This window comes from Terrapene carolina, unplaced genomic scaffold (genome assembly GCF_002925995.2).
Source record: "Terrapene carolina triunguis isolate 2854851 unplaced genomic scaffold, T_m_triunguis-2.0 Scaffold192, whole genome shotgun sequence".
In the NCBI taxonomy this organism is placed as follows: Eukaryota; Metazoa; Chordata; order Testudines; family Emydidae; genus Terrapene; species Terrapene triunguis.
The window spans coordinates 3,853,582-3,876,288 of NW_020664543.1; the positions used below are offsets into that span (position 1 = coordinate 3,853,582).

The 22,707-nt window shown below is 47.6% G+C and overlaps 1 protein-coding gene across 3 annotated transcripts in view; it reads left to right on the top strand.

Moving 5' to 3' along the window:
* Positions 1-22,707, top strand: part of SLC39A11 (solute carrier family 39 member 11) — a 256,409-nt gene that overhangs the window by 130,634 nt on the left and 103,068 nt on the right. For all 3 annotated transcript variants that reach the window (XM_026654629.1, XM_026654631.1, XM_026654630.2), the window contains exon 6: positions 9,141-9,311. In XM_026654629.1, coding sequence (XP_026510414.1) covers positions 9,141-9,311 — 171 coding nt within the window. The remainder of the gene's footprint in view (positions 1-9,140; positions 9,312-22,707) is intronic.

Here is a 22,707-nt window from a genome sequence, read left to right on the forward strand (position 1 = left end):
TTCGTGTTAGGTTTGATCGAAGCCAGGTTGGTCTGTGTGTGCGCTGCAGTCATGCTTCCCGACTGCTGTGTAGACACATCTTGTGTGTGTCCTTCTAGCTAGTGCACAAGGGCTCTTATAGGGACTGAACTTGTGCTCCCGCAGCTGATGGTTGGACTAGGGTGACCAGATGTCCTGATTTTATAGGGACAGTCCCGATATTTGGGGCTTTTTCTTATATAGGCTCCTATTACCCCCCACCCCCTGTCCCGATTTTTCACAGTTGCCCTCTGGTCACCCTAGGTTGGACGCACAGGAAGAAACATTGGAAGGGGAGTTGCAGCACATTCAGCCAAACGGTGTAGCCCCACACAACAGATGGGAGGCCTTGGGCATAACAAGTGCCTGCTGATTGGCTGGCTAACATTTCCATTCCTTGAATACCGCTGATCAGGGGAGGCATTTTCTCCCCCATCTCTTAGAGATGATTTCCCTCCTTTCCCGCATTGATTGGGTGAGTGCGGCAAGGAAGCCGACCTGAGGACGATCCCATAATGGTGATGCTGATGAGGGAGCTTGCTGAGATAAAGCTGCCTTTGTGCTATGGGGCTATGAATTGATGCACTTTCTTTGATTGGGTCAAATAGCTCCAGGCAGAATATTGGGTACCAGCCGCATCTTGATTTTTGTGTGTGTCTCTCTCATCCTGGCCCTGTAACTTGACATTATAACTGGGCTTCAGACAGGAGGACACAGGGTATCAAATAAAGCTCATCAAGGATTTTATCCTGTTCCTTTATATTCTTTGCTTCCTAACTTTCTGCCCAAGGAGGAGGTGGGATGGTGTGATGAGGCGGTATTTGTTGTCAGACGTCACCGGTGTGGTGCTCTGCTCTATTCAATGTTGATAAGTCGGCTGCGTGCGTGTGTTCCCTCTGTGTGCTGCCCTGGCTCTGTGCAGATCGCTGACACAGCAGACCCCGAGAGAACCCCCAAAGACCACAGACTCCGATAAGGTACGAAGGCCCCCGGCCAGGTTTATTGTCAAACGAAGCACAGTAATAGTTTCCCACAGACTCTACAGGACATGCTACGAATTTGTGCCCCCGACAATGGACTGGCTCAGTCAGTGGCAGGATTCTTCACTGCCCCGTAGGCCGGACAAAAACAACTCCTCAGGGGTACAGGTACAAACAAGTTACACGTCACTCCTGACGTATAGAGGGGCAACCCCTTCACGTGTTAGGGTGCTGCCTCTGAGCAGGTGGTTCGAACAAAACAACTCTAGCCATCGTATTACCCTCCTGCCCTCAATTAGCCTCTGGGCTCTATCTGCAAGCAATGATTAACCTTCTCCGTACCCCAGGAGATGACTACCAGCGCTACTTTAGAGATGGGGGAAACTGAGGCAGAGATATTGGGCTCCCAGGCCTGTGTTCAGCCTCTTGGCTCATTGTACATTTTAATCAGTGTTCAAAGATCAGAAACGCTAAGGGCAGGTTGCACCTTGAAGTTTAAATTAAAAAAAAAAAAAAAGTATGCGTGAACATTTAGTGATGCAATCCTCACGCTCTTCCTTTCTCTGTATTCAGTAGCACTCATCAGTACACAATATTAAATGAAATGATTATATAAGAGAGGAGAGAGCAGCCAAGATAACATTACCATGGTTCAAGTTAGGGGTGTATGTGTGTGTTTTAGTGTCTCTTGATCTGGTTTAAAAAAAGTAGCAACAGTAATATTGGAGTCTGCATTTATCGGACACTCACATGCAGAAAGGAAAATCCATAAGGGTTGCTATAGATACACTTCATCGCATGCCCCAAGCAACACTAATGCTCTGTGTTGCAGTTACGCTTCATTTGTAGCCTTTGCATAATCTGATTCTGTTACTATAAAAGGAATCGCATAATAAGGTAAAACGGATGAAGGGTGAGGTTACAACGAAACCAGCCCTTCTAACCACGTAATTAGACTTTGGAAACCGGCTTGCTACCCAATCAGTGGCCCAACAGCTGTACAACCTGGACATCTGAGAAGGTTAAACTGCTTGAGAAACATGAGCATTGGTGGAAAGTTGAGCCCACTGTCTGCTTGATGAGCTTGCTAACACGTCTGGGTACCACGTAGGTGCTTTGAATCCAAATCCTTAGGCAACAGATTGTCTTTTGAATATTCGGAGAGGTGCTCTGCTCCCCAGACGGTATTTGCATCTTTTATGTGCGATGGCGGAAATGTCTCACCTTGGCCAACGAGGAAAATCTGTGCGCTAGAGAAGGCCCAATGCAGCGGTTGGCTGAGTTGTTGAATTGTAGGTGAGAGATCAGAGGGGAAGCAGTTGTATCAGACAATGGTATTCTCTTGCTGAGCATCCAAGATCTCAAAGCACTTTCCTGGCATTAACGGGTGAATCCCCACAATATTTGCAGCACAGGGATGTTATGCCCATTTTCCAACTTGACCGGTAGAGGGGAGAGAGCACGGCTGGGATTTTCAAAGACGTCTGAGAAAATTGGGCACCTACCCCTCATTGAATTTCAGGAATTTCACTGTAGGTCAAACGGGTAAACCATCGTGCAAAATGTCTGAGCTCACAGGAGAACGTTTGCAAACGGAGAATACTGGAGGCAAGAGCACAACTGAGATCTTAGAACCAGCCTATATAGAAAAGGCGGGCGAAAGTCCAGAGCTTCAGCTAGTGTACATCTGTAAAAAGCAACAGAGGGTCCTGTGGCACCTTTAAGACTAACAGAAGTATTGGAGCATAAGCTTTCGTGGGTGAATGCCCACTTCATCAGACGCAAGACATCTGTGTAGCTCCATGAGTGCAGCGAAACTGACTTACAATCAGCTGAGGACCTGGCCCCCAAAATCTTCAAATTTTCAATAAAAAAAAAATTCTCTAGCGACTAACATAAAATCTCCTCTTCCTTCAGCTTTTGAGGCCACACTGCAGCAAACGAGGATTGCAAAATTGCATCTCAAACTCCATTTTCCTTTTCTTCTGCTCTTGCTGCTGCTATCAGATGCTTTTCCAGGTGTTTTATTACTACTTTTAAAGAAAACAAATTCTGCAAGGATGGAAATAACTTTGTCACTTGAATTTAAGTGCTGTTCTCCAAAGCTCAGCTACATGGGTTTTCTCTCACTACATAGCATTTTTTTGACAGAGTAATTCCTACTCCCGTGCCTGCTTTGTCGTTTCAGGAATTTCCTCAGGTTTGTTTTTACATGGGGGCATTCATTACCCCTCCCCAGCTAGTTACAGCGAAGAGAGCTTTCCATAAACCTCATCAACGTTGCTGTGTCTTCAGCTTGCCTTCTTGCTCTGAACCCTGATGTTGATAACCTAGAGGATGGATACAAACCCTGCAGAGTGATCGGCTAAAATGAGTTTTAGAAGAGGTGGAAGGGATCTTTCTTTAGAGAGGAAGGATGGTCCAGTGGTTAGAGTGTTGGCTTGGTACCTGGGAAACCGAGGTTCAATTCTTTGCTCTGTGTAACATTGGGCAAGTCACTTGGCCTCCCTGTGCCCCAGTTCTCCACCTGTACAATGGGGCGAATCACCCAATGCTGCCTCGGAGGATAAATACATAAAGATAACGAGGTGCTCAGATACTGCATTCATTGAGGCGGTAGAAGTATCAAAGACAGATTTCTGAGCACCAATTCTTACCTTGTCTTTTCATGGGATTTTTTTCACTGTTGTATTTGCACCAACGTGTTTGCCCCAGTGTAAACTCCAGGGTATCCTGGGTTTAAGCTACGCCAGTGCAATTGCCCCGTTCACACCAGTGCAACACATCTACAGTAGGCATTGGTACGGCTGTAGCTACACCGATACAAAAATCCCTAGGGTAGACAAGCCCTTAGCATTAGGGTGTGTCAGTGGCTCCATTTCCTTTCCTGCTAGGTGTACCACCTGATGGCTGGGTTCTGCCCAATACAATATTCATTTTGTCTGAGGTTTTCAACTTCTTCCTCTCCATGTAGTTATCCCCATTTTTTGCTCCCCACATCCAGCAATCCCAATATTTTTCATCACGTCTTTCCAAGCTGCATCTTCGTTGGATTGAGTATAATCCAGTGCCTCTCTGGGGGTGTTTTTATGGGAGCAGATAGCCTCCCCACTCTCCTCCTCACCGCCTGCCTGTTGCTTACCTCCCCGCTAGTCTCCTTGCCAGCCGTCTGGTGTCCCCTCTGTCTGCCCGACCGCTGCTCTCCTCCTCGCCATCCGCCCACCTCCTCACCCCATCCCACCTGCCGCCCGACTCCCCGTTCGCCTCCTCACCCACCTCCCGCCTCACTTCCCTGCCCGCCTCCTCACCTGAATATTGGGACAAATGGCGTCCCCATTGTACATCAGTCGGGACGTGGGACAAAGGGCTAAAGAGCGGGACAGTCCCGATTTTATCGAAATGTGGAAGATCAGAGACTGGTTTATTTTAGGAAGCCGGGCACACACTATCTTAAAAGCCAAAGTTGAGCTCCCTCCTCTCTCTGCAGAGTGTGTGCATCGGCTCTTGTGCAGCTCAGTCTTAAAAATAAATAGAGAACATCAAAGACCCCTAAAGAGCTAAATGCTCACCAGCGAGAAAAGAGTCTGTACCACTTCTCTGAACATCAGCTGCAGCCCAGGAGAGCAAGATCCAGTACATCTTCATCTTCAGCTACAGGGCTTGATATTCCCACTGGTTCTTCATATGCCCAAACTCCCTGGTACCCCTGCTGTATTCCCTTCTCGGGCACACTGTCTACACCATTAGCACCTGTTAAACTGCAGCCCCAGAAAGCTTCAACCCACTCCCCATACACGTGGCGCTCTCTTTCTGCCATCTGCTCTGAAGGGCTGTTTGTCCCCTGTGCCCTGGCGATGGCCCATGGTGTTGAACATCTCGAGTGGTGGTAGAAGGCAGGAGGCCAAAGAGGGGCACTACCTGAAAAGGATAAACCTGATGCACAGTGGTGCATAAGGAAGGAAGAATTCAATGAAATAGAGAGGGGACGTTTGGGCTGAACATTTTCCTGGCAGATCTGTTGGGCTGTGGAATGGTCTCCCCTGGGAGACAGAGAGCCCCAGAGCTTGGAAATTTTGGAATGAGACTGGGCAAAGTACAGGAAAATATCCTATGGGACACAAGGCTGGGGGATAGATAATACTGAACCATTCCCATTCTGCAATTAAGTGATGCACTTGCAGGCATTACGGGTCCGGGTGAAGGCTCAGAAGCTTCCATTCACGTTTGGAGTCTTCAACCACATTCATAGTTTACTGTAACGCCTGCTGATTATTTAGCTGGTCAGAAGATGGGGCAGAATGGGCCCTCCCTCTCATACCTAGATGAGGTGTGTGGTCCTCTATGCCGCCTTTCCAGTTCTAGGCAGTCCCAGATTTTGAATGTTTGAGTAGAATGCTCCATTGCCCAAGGACTAAGTTATTGAAAAACACAAGCAAGAGCTACCCGGTTAAAAGCAAATAAACAAACTAAGCCCAGGCACTGGCTGTACATCAAAAAAGCCACTCAAGGGTTTTTAATCCCCGCGATCAGGTCTGCATCACTCACTGGCTTTCCTTTCCCACGGACAAATAATGTTCTGTTTATCCTTGGGGACTGGAATGAAATCCTGCAAGCAAATGTGTTCGCACAGACTGTCGGTTTGGCTCGAGTTTTGGGCTGACCGGGTGTCTGGTCCTGTGTAGTATTTGCTACTGTTGTGACAGCCAGCGTGGCTGCAGATGTTGCTTTAAAAGAGAAGCGCAAGTATCTGTGAGCAGACTACTTTGCTGAGCTGGGTAACATCAGTCAGATACACCCCAGGAGCGTGGTACTTTGTAGTGGTTGCCATGCTGACCTCCATGAAGAATTGGCTGGTCACATGGCGTCTGATTTCTTTGTTTCCAGCTTTCCTGTCGTTTTTCCGATGACTAAAATGTGCTGATTCTTTGGTGTTGAAAATGTAATCCCGACGGTGTTTTTTTGTTGTTGCTGTTGAGCATCTCCTCAAAATGCTTTTAAGTGCTTTTCCTTTTTTCCCCCTATTATAGATGGCATGAGGTGAATTATAAAATGACAACACACACACCTCCTTTCCTCTGGTGACCTTGTGGGTCAATTTGCATGAGCACTTTGATGCAAAGCTTCTTAATTGGCACTGAAAATGCATGCTTTGCAATGGGCAACGCGATAGTTGAGCATTATCCTGCCTAGAAATGGCATGGGAAGCAATTGACATTCAATCAAAACAATTCCAGATGACTTCTTGCACTTGTTTGTTTGCCATTAAAATTCTGAGGTGGGGGGGAGTCGGGGGAGGGGGAGAGTTAAGTGCATCTAAAATGTCAAATCTTTTTTAGTGCAAAGCAGCAGCTGTTGCCTGTGTGAGGTTCAGGAATTTCTGCCCATGTAATTTCTTGGCTTCTTCTCGCCTTTTCAAACTAAAGATGAACAGAGAGAGACTCGCTCTGAGTGGTCTTGATTATAGTGCAGGCCATTGCTCGTTCTGTCCTTTCACAGCCCCGATGTTTGGATTTTGCTGACGTGCCTTTAAAAATGCTGGCCAAAAGAGAGCCTGATGCCAGTTAATGTCCTGCTGGAAACCTGGGTTGGGGAGAGTCTTGCAGTCTCGGCTTAGCAGAAAACATGCTAGCAGATGAAAATGAGGCAAGTCTTTTGAAGGTGGCCGGGAGCAGCCACTGACTATAGGTAATGACATGGTCCAAACCTGGGAATAGGGTGACCAGACAGCAAGTGTGAAAAATTGGGACGGGAGTGAGGGGGTAATAGGCTTCTATATAAGAAAAAGCCTCAAATATCGGGACTGTCCCTATAAAATCCGGACATTGGTCGCCCTACCTGGGAATGAAAACATAACTGAATATAATGGTGCCTTCCTTCAGCAACAGATGGAAAAGAGAAGACTGAGAGGGGACATAACAGTTTTCAAGTCCATGAAAGGTTGTTACAAGGAGGAGGGAGAGGAATTGTTGTTCTTAATCCTGGAGGATAGGACAAGAAGCAATGGGCTTCAATTGCCGCAAGGGAGGTTTAGGTTGCACATTAGGAAAAACTTCCTAACTGTCAGGGTGGTTAAGCACTGGAATACATTGCCTAGGGAGGTTGTGGAATCTCCATCATTGGAGATTTTTAAGAGCAGGTTGGACAAACACCTGTCAGGCATGGTCTAGATCAGTGGTTCCCAACGCGGCGCCCGCTGGGGCATCTATGTGCGCCCGCATACTGGCTGGTGGACAAGCATCCGCCGAAATGCCGCCGACAAGCCGCGTCATCCAGCGGCGTCGGCGGTATTTCGGCGGCGACTCCTCTGGATGACGCTGCTTGTCGGCGGCATTTCGGCGGCGACGCCTATTGACATTGCTGCTTCTCGGTGGCATTTTGGCGGATGCTCGTCCTCTGGCCCACGGTCTGCAGTGGCCCATCGTCTGGCGCCCGCCAGACGAAAAAGGTTGGGAACCACTGGTCTAGATAATACTTAGTCCTGCCATGAGTGCAGGGGACTGGACTAGATGACCTCTCAAGGTCCCTTCCAGTTCTATGATTCCCAGGAGGCAGGTCTTGTGCGTGGGGGATGGAAATGGGCTGGTTCTTTTTGAGACCCTGTGTGACTGGGGTCCTGAGGAGCCATGTTGAGATTGCTCAATCAGGGCAAACTGCGAAGAATGGGGCAGACAATCCCCAAAACTGATGGTTATTTCAATACGTAGATTCATCAAGCTAGCCTCAAAACAACTTCTGTAATACTGGTTACCCAGAAGCCAAAACACAGTTCCTTTAAAGCAACTCAGTCTTGGGCTTTGCACCCAGACAGCCAAGTCAAATAGGATGAGGATTCCTGAAAATATTGTTCATCATAGAAAAAGTTCTACCAATCCCAAAGGATCGGACGCATTCCCCACCAAGTTAATGAATATGTTAGATCTTACCCAAATACATGCTTACAGCCAGTCCTTAGTATCTAATATCTAAAGGTTTATTTATAAAAAAGAAAGAAAGAGGTGAGAGTTAAAATTGGTTAAAGGAATCAAATACATACAATAATTGCAAAGTTCTTGGGTCAGGCTTAAAGCAGTGATGACATAAACGGCTAACTGATTAAGTCTCTGGTTGCTCCCAAATAATTGGAAGGTCCTCAGTCCATTGGTTAGAATGCCCCCATTAGTATAAGAACATAGTCTAGAGATCAGAGCAGGAAAGAGGACAAATGGAGATGTTCCCAGGGCCTTTTATAGCTTCTGTCATGTGGAGGGGAACTTCATTATCCCAAATAAAGCCCTCAGAGTCAGCATAGTTTGGGGGGAAAGCACAGGCACACAAGATGGAGTTTAGCATCACATGGTCTACTCACATGCCCTTGCATGCTTCAATGAGTCATAGCAGGGGCCATAGCTAGAAGCTCCTCAGGAAGGTCCATCAGGTGTGGATAGGCTTCTTCCATGGTTCATTGTGAGTTGTGTTTATAACTTGAATAGTCCCTTCACAATGTGCTGGCAAAAAACCTGGTGGGTGTTACCCCAGGAGCAAACACCTTTGAAATACAGGTACATAGTCAATATTCATAACTTCAGATGCAAAAATGACGCATGCATACAAATAGGATAATCATATTCAGCAAATTATAACTTTTCCATTGACACCTCACATGACATACTTTGTACAAGATTTGTTGCAATTATGTAACAGTGGTAGCAACAATGATTTACATGGGCCTATTTTAATCTTATAACGTCACACCCTGTAATTCCCCCCCTTTCCTGTACCTGTAGCACAGGAAGGTCCCCACATCACTGCCACCCTGCCCCTTGTTTGAAGGTGACTGGACATTGCTGCCTTATAGGCCTATCAGTTTTAACCACCGCATTGTCTAGACCTGCTCAGCGCAGGTCTAGACGGCATGGTGGCTTTAATGCCGGCTTGTCTGCACTAGCACTGTCTGCACTAGCACTTGTCAACCTTACAGCTGCAGTGGAACCATAAATAATGTGAACCAAAATGGAACGCTGAGAGAGGCGTGACCTTCTCCATGCTGCGGTTTGATCAGCATCTTTCCGGCTGGTTTTTTGGTTGTGGGTGGGGCAAATGGTTCCCAGCATGAGCCTGCTCCCTTCTGAACTGATCTCGAGTCAATTTCTCTTTCCCCCTCAGACAGAGGTGAAAACGGGGAGCCCTATCAGAGACGGAAAGGCATGGGAGCCAGCCAGTCAGAAATCTCATCTGCATCTCAGACTTCTGGAGACAGCGCGTTGACCGCAGGAAGTAGCAGTTGGAGGCGAATTATGCTGCTCATTCTAGCTGTAACGATACATAACATTCCAGGTAAGCACCGTGTCTGCTTTCAGTTGCAGGGTGGGTGTAGCCGTATTTGTCCCCGGAGGTGATAGAGATGAGGCGATATCTTTTTTATTGGACCGGCTTCTGTTGGTGCAAAGAACAAGCTGTCAAACTTCACTGAGCTCTTCTTCCGCTCTGGAGAAGATAACCAGAGTGTCTGTCAGACCTTCTGTGTGACCCTCTTGTGCTTAACAATCTGTCCGACCTTTTCTTTAGCTTAGACACCCTGGTTACCTTCTCCAGACCTAAGGAAGAGCTCTGTGGAGCTCAAAAGCTTGTCCCTTCCATCAGCAGATGTTGGTGCAATAAAAGATATTAGCTCATCCGCCTTGTCACTTGCAGTGGCCTGTTCCTGAAGATGTCGTTTCCTCGGTTGGATGAGAGGGATAGCCTTCTTGCCACCGCATCAAGGATTTTGGAATGGCCATTTTGTTTTTATTGCTGTTTCATGGTTGCAGACGCCGCCCATCGCAGTAGCGTCTGGGCACCTTTTTGCTTAAATCTGCTACAGCTGGTCTTGCTTGTCTGTGTTCATGTTATTCAGTCCTATAAAGGCTGAATCATCAATATACATTAGCAGGTGGCAGTTTCAGGAGAATGGCTCCTGATTCTGCACGGTGTTCTAAGTTCCCTTGGTCTCCCCCTACTGCCAGCCCCAAGTGTTTAAAAATCATATCAGACCCCCCTCCATCCCCCCCCAAATCACGAGAGTTAAAAATCATGAGCTCTTAAAAATGTGTGTTAGGCTTTTTATTTGTCTGCTGGTCTTTGCGCGGATAGGGATTTGCTCTGCAACCATGAGGGACAGAAACATTTTCTTTTTGGTTAATTAAAAGAAAGCTGAGATTCTCACAATCACATGAATCCAGGAGCTGGGGCTTTAAGAAAAATGATATCACAGGACTGGCATTAAAATTGACAACACTTAGTTGCTTTGTAATTCTTTCTTACGCTGGGGGGTAAGACAGGATAACTCTTTCAGGCTGCTTTCCTTGTATGCTCTTTTTTCCCCTCCCCTTTCTATCTCTTTTCCTTGTTAGAAGAGCCCTTATTTCATTTAGATATGTAACCTGTGTTATGGAGGGATGGAAGGAAACTGATCTGCATAGCTTTGATCTTGGGGAGACTGAAATGCTGGATTCTCTGTGCTCGCTTGAGAAAGCAGGATTCCAAAACACGGTGACTGTATCGCTCTGTGGCAGGGAAGCTGCTACCGCATACTAAATGAAAGGTGCTCAAACAAAACAGACACTCTTCCCATCAGAACAGAGACTCTAGAAATTTCCGTGTTCTGTTGCGTGTGCTTTCTGATTTTAGGGGTGGCTTCTCGCTGCTGTGACAGAACTGTAATTTTAAATTTCATTATTGGATGCTTCTCTGTTCTGTTGACTCGTGAAAAAGCTCAGAATTACGTGGCTTTGATCACAGCTCCTGTACCCACTTCAAGGACAGTCAGGAGCCAAATGCCAAAAAAATTGTAGAAACATGAAGCTGGAGGTAGTAGCCGTGGGTTGGGTGTGTGTGTGTGGGTGTGTGTGGGTGCTTTCTGCTCATGCATTTCAAAAAGTGCATTCTTTCCATCCTTCTGTTGCTTGCTTGTCTCTTCGAAATCAATTGCTTCATTTCAGCTTGTAATCATTTTTCACTGTCCTTCATTGCTCCATCTACTGTCTCTCGGTGGAGGCATTCACTTAACTAGGTTTCCTTCATCCCAAAGAGGGTGAACGATAATACCTCCGCTTCACTTTTCGTTGGATGATCTCAAAGTGCTTTGCTAACAGTAATTCCTTGTGCATCCCAGCCTTGTCTGTACTAGCAATTGTCCACCATGCTATAGCTGCATCAGTGCTTAGCTGCAAGTGTAGGAAAAATTCCGGGGTTTTTACCATGCGCCTGTGAAAACCTGCTCTAGATTAATTGAAACTGCTCGAAAGCTTATACAGGTTTGTATCACTGAGTGGCCAGTGAGCAAGTACAAGATTAACTGCAAATAAAATGTCATTTAATGCAGCATTGGGGTTGATGCTTTAAACTTGCAAAAGCCAAGAATCTCTGAGTTAAAATTCTCCCAGGTGCCATAAATCTAACCTGTGTGTGCTATATCTCATTGGTTAGCACTGGCTATACTGACATACTGCACAGAGTATTTATTTTACAGTGTGAGCAAACGAGAGGGTGGATGAAGGCTAGTAGTAAATTCAGCATGCTGAGCCTTTCGGTCTGGGATAGGAATACAGGAATTGCCTGAGTGGGTCAGTGGAATAATCCATCTAGCCCAGTGGGCTGTCAGCTGTTTTAGATGAAGATGTAAGAAACTCAGCAGTAGGCAGTTATTACTCCCGAGGGCACTCTGCGCCAAGAAAATTTAAAATTCTGCGCACAATATTTTAAAATTCTGCAGGTGTGGGTTGAAAGGGTTCTCTGGGGCAGTCTGGGTGTGGGCAGCTCAGTGTGGGATCTGGGTGCAGGGGGGATCTGGATGCACAGGTGCTTGTTGGGGGTTCTGGGTGCAACGGTAATGGGACTCTGCAGGGGGGTCCAGGTGAAGGTGGTTGGGGCTCAGTGAGGGGGTGTATCTCTGGGTGTGGGGGGATAGAGCTCAGCAGAGAGGTCTGGGGTGGGGAGCTCAGTGGGTGGGGGTCCAGATGCTGGGGGAGTGGGGATCAGTGGGGTGGGGATCTAGGTGCAGCTGGTTGGGGCTCGGTGAGGTGGGGATCCGGGTGCGGGTGGCTCGTCAGGGTGGTCCAGGTGCAGGGAGAGTGGGGCTCATCGGGGGGGTTCTGAGTGCGGGGGGTGAGGCTCGGTGGGGGGAACTGGGTATGAGGGGGTCTGGATGCACAGGGATTGGGCGGATGGGGGAACAGCTCTCTGTACAGGGATTAGGGTGACCAGATGTCCCGATTTTATAGGGACAGTCCCGATTTTGGGGGCTTTTTCTTATATAGGCTCCTATTACCCCCTCACCCCCATCCCGATTTTTCATGTTTGCTGTCTGGTCACCCTAAGAGGGATCCCTCCCCCTGCAGCTGAGGAGCGATGGGTGCAGAAAGCTGGGAGCAGGGGGAGTTTGCAGTGATTCTTGCAGCCAGGGGAGAAATCGGGGGGGTGGGTCTCATCCGGCCCCAGATGCCGTGCAGGGGATGAAGAAGTCCCGTCCTGCCCAGCCAGGACTAGCAGCTGAGCCCGGCACAGGGTAGGAGCCACCAGCTGGGTGTTTCCCAGTCCCACCTCCTGCCCCACAGTGATTTACCTCTCTGCCAACTGCCCTAGGCAACTGAAACATACTGCTGGGGAGGATCGCATGACCGCTCTTGTGGATTCCCTGTCAAAAAGTCATTTTTCTGTGGGGAAGCAAGGAAATCTGCAGGGGACATAAATTCTGCGCATGTGAAATGGCGCAGAATTTCCCCAGGAGTAAGTTATTGGAATGTCTCCTACCATTCCTCAATAGTAAGAGATCGGCTTATGCCCTTAGGCCTTGTGACTTGATATCTCAATGGATTGATGCCCATTTTCCATTCAAAAACTCTTGGTTTTGGGTTTTTTAATACGCTGATAATTCCAGAAACTCTAATTACCCCATTAACTCTCCAGTCTTTTTTTGTTAAAATCTTCGCCTAAATGATCCCTTGTGGCAAAGGGTCCCACAGGCCAGTTCTGAATTGTGTGAAAACATGTTTCCTTTCTTCATCTGTTATGAATTTGCTGCATCTTGCTGTCTCTGATGTATCCTCTTTATAGGAGTCATTACTTCGCATACCGTTATCATGTCCCATCTGATTCACCTCTTTTTCTAAGGTAACTGGCCCTGTTCATTCATAGCCTTGCTTTAGTCAACGATAACCCTATGGCTGATGAAAATATTGTTGGTGGGACTCCGTGACTGCAAGCACTGGAGACATGATGCAAAGGGTCTCGAGGAGGGAAGCTGAACTGGTGGAGTCATTGGGATTAGGGAGAGGGGTGATGATAGGCTACCTTGCCCATCACCATAGTATGTGACCCATCTTTGTCTCCTCCTGGAACAGGGATTTCCCCAGGATGCCGACCTGCTGTCGTGGCATTTAAAAGGTCCATGATGTGTGCAGCAGATGAATAGGGAGTACACAACAGTGTGGTGTAAAGATTTCACTGACATGAGTTTGAGATGGTTGCTGTAAAAATTAATATGGTGAGATTTGCTTTAATATCATGAGATGCAAAAAACTATAAAAATGAGGTTCTTTTAGTTGCTCTCTTCTGTTGGGGTGTTTGGGGTTCACATTTTCAAGCTCTTCTCTTTAACTATGTGAACTAGAAACACTTTTTAAATGCAAGTTGGGATTCTTAGTTAATAAGAGTGATTTCAGCCGTGGGTGGCTTTAGGAAAAATGCCAAGTACCGTGAGACTTGTGATAAACTCATGAGAGTTGGCCACGTGAATTTTCAGAAGCGCTGACATCATCCTTTGCATTCGGGGAGAGTTTTACCATTGAATTCAGTGGGAGCAGAGTTAGGCCAATTCTGAACGCTTGACTCTCCACCAGAAAACTCCACTTGATTGAGTCAGCGTGACTTGTGTCTGCAAGATGAGTTGTGTGTAACTTTCTCTGTATGCAAGCAAATCCTGCTTGGTCTCCCAAATTAGGAAAATCTGCTCATGATTCATAGATTCATAGATTCATAGATTCTAGGACTGGAAGGGACCTCGAGAGGTCATCGAGTCCAGTCCCCTGCCCGCATGGCAGGACCAAATACTGTCTAGACCATCCCTGATAGACATTTATCTAACCTACTCTTAAATATCTCCAGAGATGGAGATTCCACAACCTCCCTAGGCAATTTATTCCAGTGTTTAACCACCCTGACAGTTAGGAACTTTTTCCTAATGTCCAACCTAGACCTCCCTTGCTGCAGTTTAAGCCCATTGCTTCTTGTTGGGCTTAAACTTAAACTTTCAATTTGTCTGATTCCTTGAGTGGCTTTTCTCTGTCTTTCTCAGGAATTTTGTAGTTTGTGATTTAAAAAAAAAAAAATCCATTTCCACCTTCTGATGTTTTTAATTCAGCTTCTTCCAATCTGGCACATCCCATACATTATAAACCCAGTTGCTGAGTTGTAACAACTTGGAATCTGTGCTTACAACTCGAAAACTACAGCACAAGAAAACAATTTGTCTTAATGATTAGAGGTCTCTGACTAATGAACTACAGACAGTGCTTTCAGAGATCTAAAATAAAATCTGTGGATCTTAATTGAATAGGAATTTGTAAAAAAATGTTTTTTAAATAGATAAAGAAAACATTTGCTTTGTGTTGGAGATGAAACTGATTTTAATTCCTTTTAATTAAAGCAGGTGACCTCCAGTGTGGACTCTTTCGCCATCTGGGAGAGCCAGGGGACATAAGTTGACACATTCCTCCAAATCAGACTTTTGTTAAGATGTATTATTTGGATTGTGGTACTGTGCCTAGGAGCTGCAGTGCTAGACTTGATTGTGGTAGGTGCTGTGCAAACACAGAACCGAAAGATTGTCCCTGCCCCAAACTAGGTGCAAACTTCTACCAAACTTACGATCACTAGGAATATTGACATTTTAAAAAAGAAACACACTGGTAATGGTTAGTTTAAAGCAAAGACGTCTCCATTTGCGTTTGCAAACCCCTCCCCTCCGAAAGGGAAACTGCCTGTCGTTGTTCTGTGTCTGTACACCACCTAGAACAGTGGAGACCTGGACTAGGAGTGGGGCTCCTAAGCATTACTGCAAAACAAATACTAATCAACAGTGGCACTAATTGCAGTGTGGAGTGCTCATGAACAGCATGACGATAGGGCGGTAGCTGCTTTAAAGGTGACCATAGTTTTAAATAGAAACCAAAAGAAAAAGGTCACTCGCGTTTGAGTCGAAAACAACGTAATTGGATTTTATCCCTCAGCCGAAGCTGTCGGGAAGCGCAGGAGAGAATAGGGTGCCTGCCTGCATTTGTCTCTTGCTGTCCTGCACGGCGTCTGCTAAGGAGCTGTGGACTGTCACCGAAGAAACAAACCTTTGTAAAGGAATGAACAAAGTGTCACCCAAAGCAATAGGTTAATGACCATAATCTCTCCGTTGCTTGGAAGAGGCTCTTGTAACCTTTTTTTTGTTCTGACACCGCACAAAGCCCCCCTTGGGCAATTATTGAGCCTCAGAAATGATCTCTTACTTCTTAAAGGTCACAGCATTAAAGTTTAACATTTAGAGTGGTGTGGGAGAGCAGCGCCCTGTGAATGTATCTGTTACCGCTCAGCAAGTGAGTTCTGTTCATCTCCTGCTGCAAGGCTCCCGGGCTAACAAGTAAGGTCTTTTCCTGAGGCCGTCAAGTGCATGCAAGGCAGGGATACAGACAGCCCAAGCTTTGATGCAGCCCCTGCAGATTTCACTAACTTCCAGTGGACAGGCTGGCAAAGCGTGCGAGATGGAAACGGCCTTGTTGTTGAGGCTGAAGTTGACTGGGTTTCAGTATCGATGAGTGGGGCAATGTTTATATTGAGCTCCGTCCTTAGAAGAGTGGGGGCTCGCTTTCTTTTCCGGTTGACCTGTGTGTCTCCATTAGCACTGCATAGGCAGGCCAGCCTGTTACACAGGTGAGGTGAATGAGTGTAACATCCGTCTCGTGCTGTCCACTGAAATTGAAGCCCCCTACAAGCATCGTTATTTCCATTTCACAGTTTGGACAACTGAGGCATTGAGAGGTGAGGTGACTTGCCCAGAGTCTCAGTTAGCGTTGGCGGTGGGAATAGAAGCCAGGTCTCCTGACTTCTAGTCCAAAGCCCTGGCCATTGGACCATGCCTCCTGGGCAGGTTCCCAGCATGCCCTGTCTAAGGAAGTGATGCGATAGCACAGGGAGTCTCTAAGGTTGGTAACTCGCAGGCTGGCTGCAAACCCCTCTGACGGTGGGGTTTGTACTTATCCAGCCTTCTGTTTCATTTCGTGGCTGTGTTGCCCTTTGGGACCTCAACGTTTATTATGGCGCTGCCACGACACCTCCTCTGCACTGTTGCCAGAGATTGCGAGGGCTGTGTAGAGACCAAAGGTGTCAGCCACAGGTGAGCGAGTAGGAAGAGGAGCAGTCTTCCTCAAGGTGAAGACAAGGCCTCGAGAAGGGAAGCTGAACTGGTGGAGTCATTGGGATTAGGGAGAAGGGTGATAGAGCCCATCACCATAGTATCTGACCCATCTTTGTCTCGTCCTAGAACAGGGATTTCCCCAGGATGCCCAACTGCTGTCGTGGCATTTAAAAGGCAACTTAAAGAACTAAAAATCAGGTGTCACTTAAGTTTTTTGTTTTCCTTGCAAAGCATTGTACTCCCCTGGCATTGCTCGTCACTCAGCAGTGCCTCGTGTCACGTCTCCGGCAGGTTAAATTTGATGAGGCCTCTTTCCACCGCGCGAGGTTTGTAAACACTGTAATGTTCTCCCTTAATTATAACCCTATAAGTGGAAAGCCTGACATAATTAGCTCACACTCCTGCAGCGCGGGGCAGTTTTGCTGAGTGTAGCGTGCTACAGGGAGCGCCCTGGTGCAGAAGCTCGCGTGGTGGGTTGTTGGATTGAGCTGCTGGGTTTTTGTTTGGTTTCATTGCAAACTGGAGAAGTTGAGGCTGGGGTGAGCGTGCACCGAGCGGATCCTGGGTAGAACTGCATGCAGTAGCCTCCTACTGCCACCCGTTACCACAATCTGGTTCATGAAATTGGGCCAGGCCATCTTTGTCAGTGTGAACGTAGTTAAATCCCATTTGTTTGGTGGTAGCAGACTTATGTGTTAGTGTCAACTGATGCTGCTGCTGCTTATGTCGAGCCTGTCATCAGAGGATCTCAGAGCACCTTGCCGAGGTTTCTTACCTCCTCTGCTAGGTGATTATTCCCCTCATTTATCTGAGACACACAGAGTGTTGGAAGAGCGGAGCCGGGGACCCCGGAGTCCTGACCCCCAGGGCGTGACTCGTCTCTGCATTGCACATTGGGTACTGATTTATACCTGTGCTAAGTGGATGTAAAAGAGCTCCCAGCAGGGAAGGTGGAGAATTTGGGTTTGATGCCAGATTTACATCCACACTGCAGTCACTCTGCATGGGTGTAAAGGCTACTGAAGGAGCAAAGCAGGGGAGACTCCGACCCCCTCTCTCCCCCCGTGTCTTGCATTCACTGCTACAGCACACTTGCTTCTCTTCAATTATGGCTTAATTTTCTCATTCAATCTGTCTTGGGTTTTATGGAGAATGTTGCCTTGGAAAATCCACAGGCTTGTTTCCCTGCTTCCTCCCTGGTTGTCAGTGTAGTGGCTGCAAGAATAGCTACCTGGTCAATGATTTATAAAGCAAAAACTTTTCAGAACTGCCGAGGGCAACTGGGGGGTGGGGGATGCTGTAAGCAGTAAATATGGTGCCAAACTAACAGAACGGCGAGTGGATTGCATTGCTGGAATGGGTGGCACGACATTCCTGTAGCTCACTGAAAACATGCTGTGTAGCATCTTCAGGATACCTGCCTTACGGCTAAGAGCGATGCCGTGTGCTGTAGGGCAAGGGCATAGGGTCAGGGCACCTGTTCAGTCTGACGGTGTGGTCTAGCGGATAGGGCCCTGGACCCTGGAGACTTGGGTTCTAGTCTGAGCTCTGCCACTGTGTCACTTCATCTCTGCGTCTCCGTTTCCCTCCTCTGCCCTGTCTATTTACAGTGTGTGTGTGTGTGTGTACAGCGCCTAGCGCAGCGAGGCCCCGGATCTTAGAGCCTTGAGGTGCTACCATTGGACATACACTAAGATTCAGCTACCAGCGTGCAACTGTCCTTGCAAGGGAGTCTAGGCTGATGTGATCTGCACACTCAGCCATAAAAGAGGAGGGTAGGAGGGAAAGCTGCTAAGAGGAGGATATTAGGAGGTTTAAGGTAATGAAACCTCTCGCTCCCAGCTCCTGTCTGGGGTTTACGCTAACCCTTTGCAACCACTTACCGAGGTGTAACTTCCCCTGCTTTACACATCGCCCCTAAATTCTGCCCAGTCCCTCCAGCTGGTGGGTTAATGTCCATGTAATGGCAGATGCTGTTTCTGCAAAGCTGCTGCTTTTCGTTAGCTTCGTGCCAGAAATGCCTGCGTAGTATTAAAGGCGACACCTCAGGCCAGCCCTCCTGACAGGCAGCCTGCTGATGGTTTGGTTCAGGCGACTAACCAAAGCTTAGCCAGCATGCTGGGATCTCCCCCTCGCTCCTACCCACCCGTCTCTCTCCGATCGCTCCCCCACATCCCCACTTGCAACCCAGCTCCTCCACTAGCTTCTCCCGCCTCCCTGCAAAGAAGGGTTGTGTGCCGGCTGAGGCCATGTGAGTGTCTGCCTCTTACCAGAGTCACTTGCTTTAATTGTTTTTGTGATGCTCGGTGCTTAAACACACCCCTGAATCGAGAAAAGAACAGGAGTCCTTGTGGCACCTTAGAGACTAACACGTTTATTTGAGCATAAGCTTTCGTGGGCTACAACCCACTTCTTCGGATGCAATCCTTGAATCGAAGGATCTCGGAGCATTCAGCGACTATGCAGTACCTCCCAAGGAGGTAAGCAACAGTTGGAATCCCCATTTTGCAGCTGGGGTAATCAAGCCATTCACTGCATTGCAGGCTCCTGGGGGCAGGGACTGTCTGGTGTGGAACCGAATGCATTGTTAGTGCTTACGTGAGCAATTTGCCAAAGTTCACCCAGCTGGGGCATTGACGGAGCTGGGAATAGAACCCACGACTCCTGATTCACAAGCTTGTGTTCTAGGTACCAGGCCACGCTCCTTCCCATGAATCCCCCAAGGGATGATGAGTTTGTGTTTACTTTGACCCCCTTTAAGAGGAGAGTGCCTTTAAGTTTTGGCAAAGAGACTGTCTTTCATTTCAGGCAAATCTGCGAGAGGCTGACTAAAGTGTGGGAAAGATAATTGAGTAGAGAAACCTGCTTCTTGAGTTTGTTTTGTGTTGACTGGCTTCAGCAGGCCAGGCGACGGTTTGTTAATTTGTTCCTAGGCTGGAACAGGCAACATAAAGAATAAATTGGTCAGGACAGGAAATGCCAAACAGTGGAGTAGTTCCTGCTAATTAATATTCATATATGCCAAGTTCAGTGGAACATTAATTATGTATTTAATCAGACCTTGTTTATTCTGGTTCATCTTTGTACCTTGGGTGCTTGTTATGATGAGGAATTGAAAATAATTAAAGTGTTACTGGTGTGCTGGGAAAAAAAAAACAATGAGGTGTAAATTTAAAGTCTAAATGCTGCTCCCTTCCCTTTGATCTGCTTAAAGAGAGGGAGGGAAATGACACACCAGGGAATTTTGGGGCACTTTCTTCCAGTGTCATTCCCTCCAGATTCTCAAAGTCTAAATCTTCTGCATATTCTGAACATTGTTTTGTGTGTTGTGATGGCACCTGAAGGCCACTTGTCCGGATCAGGCCTCATTGCAGAAAGTGTTGTACAAACACACAGGCAGGCGGGGACCCTGCCCCAAGAAGATTACAACTTAATTTAAAACTAGACAAAATCAGTGAGTGTGACAAAGGAAATATGGTAACAAAACCAAAACCATATGGGATCATAGGTTAGTTAGGCCCCAGTCCAGCCAAATCTTTAAGCATGTGACTAGTTTGATGGATGGCAATGGGACTGCTTATGTGCTTAAGTGCTTTGTGAGATGGGGGATTTATTGTGCAACTTCATTACACTTTCAGATTATTTGCAAACTCCAAAATTAGCTATTCCTCCACTGCAAAGTCTGGCTGTCGGCTGGTTGGCGGGCTTCCTAGCTCCTTGCCTAGATTTGTTTTTAAATTAATAATACCGGGCGCATACATTTTCATCTCTTCAGAGCACTTCATGGACTTGAAGTGAATCCTTGTATCTTTCTTTCCCCTCCCCATGAGGCTGATGATTACCACCCACATTTGAAAGAGGAGGAAACTGAGGCACGGCGTTTTAAGTGACTTGCCCAAGGCGACTTCAAAGTCAGTGCGATTTGGGATGGAAATTTGTAAGTTAATGGCTCATGCTCAGCCTACAAGATCATCCTGCAGCTCTGTTTTTGTTTGTGTGTGTGTTTGGGGGGTGGGTGAGGAAGAGCTGGGGGTGAGTACAGTTCAGTGACTTCCTATGGTGCATGGTGTTAGGAGCATGTTGAATGTAACTGCATTGTGGCACGCAGATTTCAGGCCATTTGCTGTGTGGGGCTGGGCCCCAGCTTTGGAGCGCCTCCGTTATTGGTGGTTCTCCATTTCTGTCCTTGAAGCTTGGGTTCTTTAATCATGGCATGGGTGTAGCAAAGAGGAACCCGAGCCTTCATCTGCCTCCCTCCATCGCCTGAGTCGTAGCAGTGAGAAATTAAAGAAATAACCAGACACAAACACGACATCTCTGTCCCATTCTCTCAACCCCCCAAGGGCTCAAAGTGCTGAGCATTGAATCAATCAAGATGGAATTCATGGAGGGACGGAGATGGTAGAAATGAGGCCAATTTTGGAATGCAAAGAAATCCCCTAATTTTGTCAGTTTGCAAACGTTGGCTGGGCCCTCTCTCTCTTCATTGGGAACTGACTTTGAGCCCTTTATGCAGAAAGGGAATTTCATGAAGGTTTTCCACGGGGAATATGATCTAGTGGTTAAAAATAAAAAATAACGCCACTGCATTATTTAAAGCTGTCTGTTACAGGGATGTGGTTGAGGATTTATAGATGGAATACAGTCTACCAGGAGCTCATGCCCTCTGTCGCAGTGCTCCCGTCTGTTTGATCCAAAGGCTCCTGGGTAGTGGTGCATTGGATTCTGGGTGGCCGAGCAGATTTGGATAGATAGGCCAAGCGATACGAAGGTAGAGTATCTCGAAAAAGCTAATGTGACAGCAGATTGTCCATGTCCTGTGGGAAAGCGATGGCAGACGGATGACCCTTCCAGTGGAATGGAGAGCATCTTTACTGGGAAAGGTCATGGAGAAAGCTGTCTTAGGAGTTTTGTAAGTCCCCTTTGGTCATGCTAGCCCAGGACAGTGATTTGCTCCCATACCAGAGAGCAAGCATGGTCCATTGGTTTGGGCACTAGCCTGGGACTTGGGAGATCTGAGTTCAGTTCCCTGCTCTGCTACAGCCTCGTTGTGTGACTTTGAGCAAGTCCTTTAGCCTCCATTCCCCATCTATAAAACAGAGATGATAGCAGGTGGCATGAGGATAAACACGTGAGAGATTGTGAGGTGCTGAGATATGGTAACGGGCCATGTATCTACCTAGGATAGATGGATGGATACGTGACAGAGGCCTTTAGAACTGTGCCCTCAGCAAGGCGGTGATTTAACATGTTCCTAGGGGCAGGGTCCCATCTAGCTCCTTGGATGAGCTGCCGGAATTAGGCTCCAGCTTACTGGTGTCAGTTGCAGGGAGGGTGTGTTTGTGGTGACTACCCCTCTCTTCCCTCTCTGCCCCCGGGTGCCAGTTTCTTTAGTGTAACCCATTAACAAGCCTTCCTTTCCCCTGGGTCAGCTGCATGCAGTTCGAAGGTTGAAGTATTTCTGATCAGTAAATGGACTTGCTTTTATCCCCTGCTCTATCTGCACTTGCCATCTATGCAAGACCATTTTGCCGTCGGTCTCTGAACTCTTCCTGTCCAGGTTCAGTGCCACAGAGGCCACTGCTAGTGAGAAAAATGGCTGGTGAAATGGTGAAGGGGGAGTAGGGTGGCCAGGTGTCTGGTTTTTGACCGGAAAGTCCAGTCGAAAAGGGGACCTGACAAGTGTCCGGTCAGATCTACTGACAGGACACCCAAAGTCTAGTTTGTGCAGGCAGGGGAGGTGCTGGGTCATCACCCGCGCCAGCCCCAACTCAGCTGGGGCCACTTCCTATCTGTGATGGGCAGCTCCAGCTCCCAGCCCCAGCTCCACAGGCAAGTCTTTCCCAACCTGGGGGGAGGGGAAAAGCAGCAAGCGGTGGGGGGAATGGGGCCTCGGGGGAAGGGGTGGGACCTCGGGGGAAGGGATGGGGTGGGGGAGGTTCTGGAGTGTTTGTTTTTTAAATATTATGAAATTGGCAACCCTGGGGGAACGGGGTGACTAGCGAGCAAGTGTGAAAAATCAGGATGGGGTGGGGAGTAATAGGCTCCTATATAAGACAAAGCCTCTCACATCTGGACATCTGGTCACCCTAGGTACAGTGGCGACTAGCAGTGGAAGAGCAGTTTCCCTTGCAGCAGAGATGCCCCCGCTTTCCAGAGGACGCTGGCAGAGAGGGAGAGGGAGCACCGCCTCCACCTCCTGACTCACCTCAATGGGCCACTCAGCCTGTCTGGGCTGTGGGTGAAGGGATGCAACAAAAAATCTGGGGTGGGGGGAGCACATGACCCCATGTG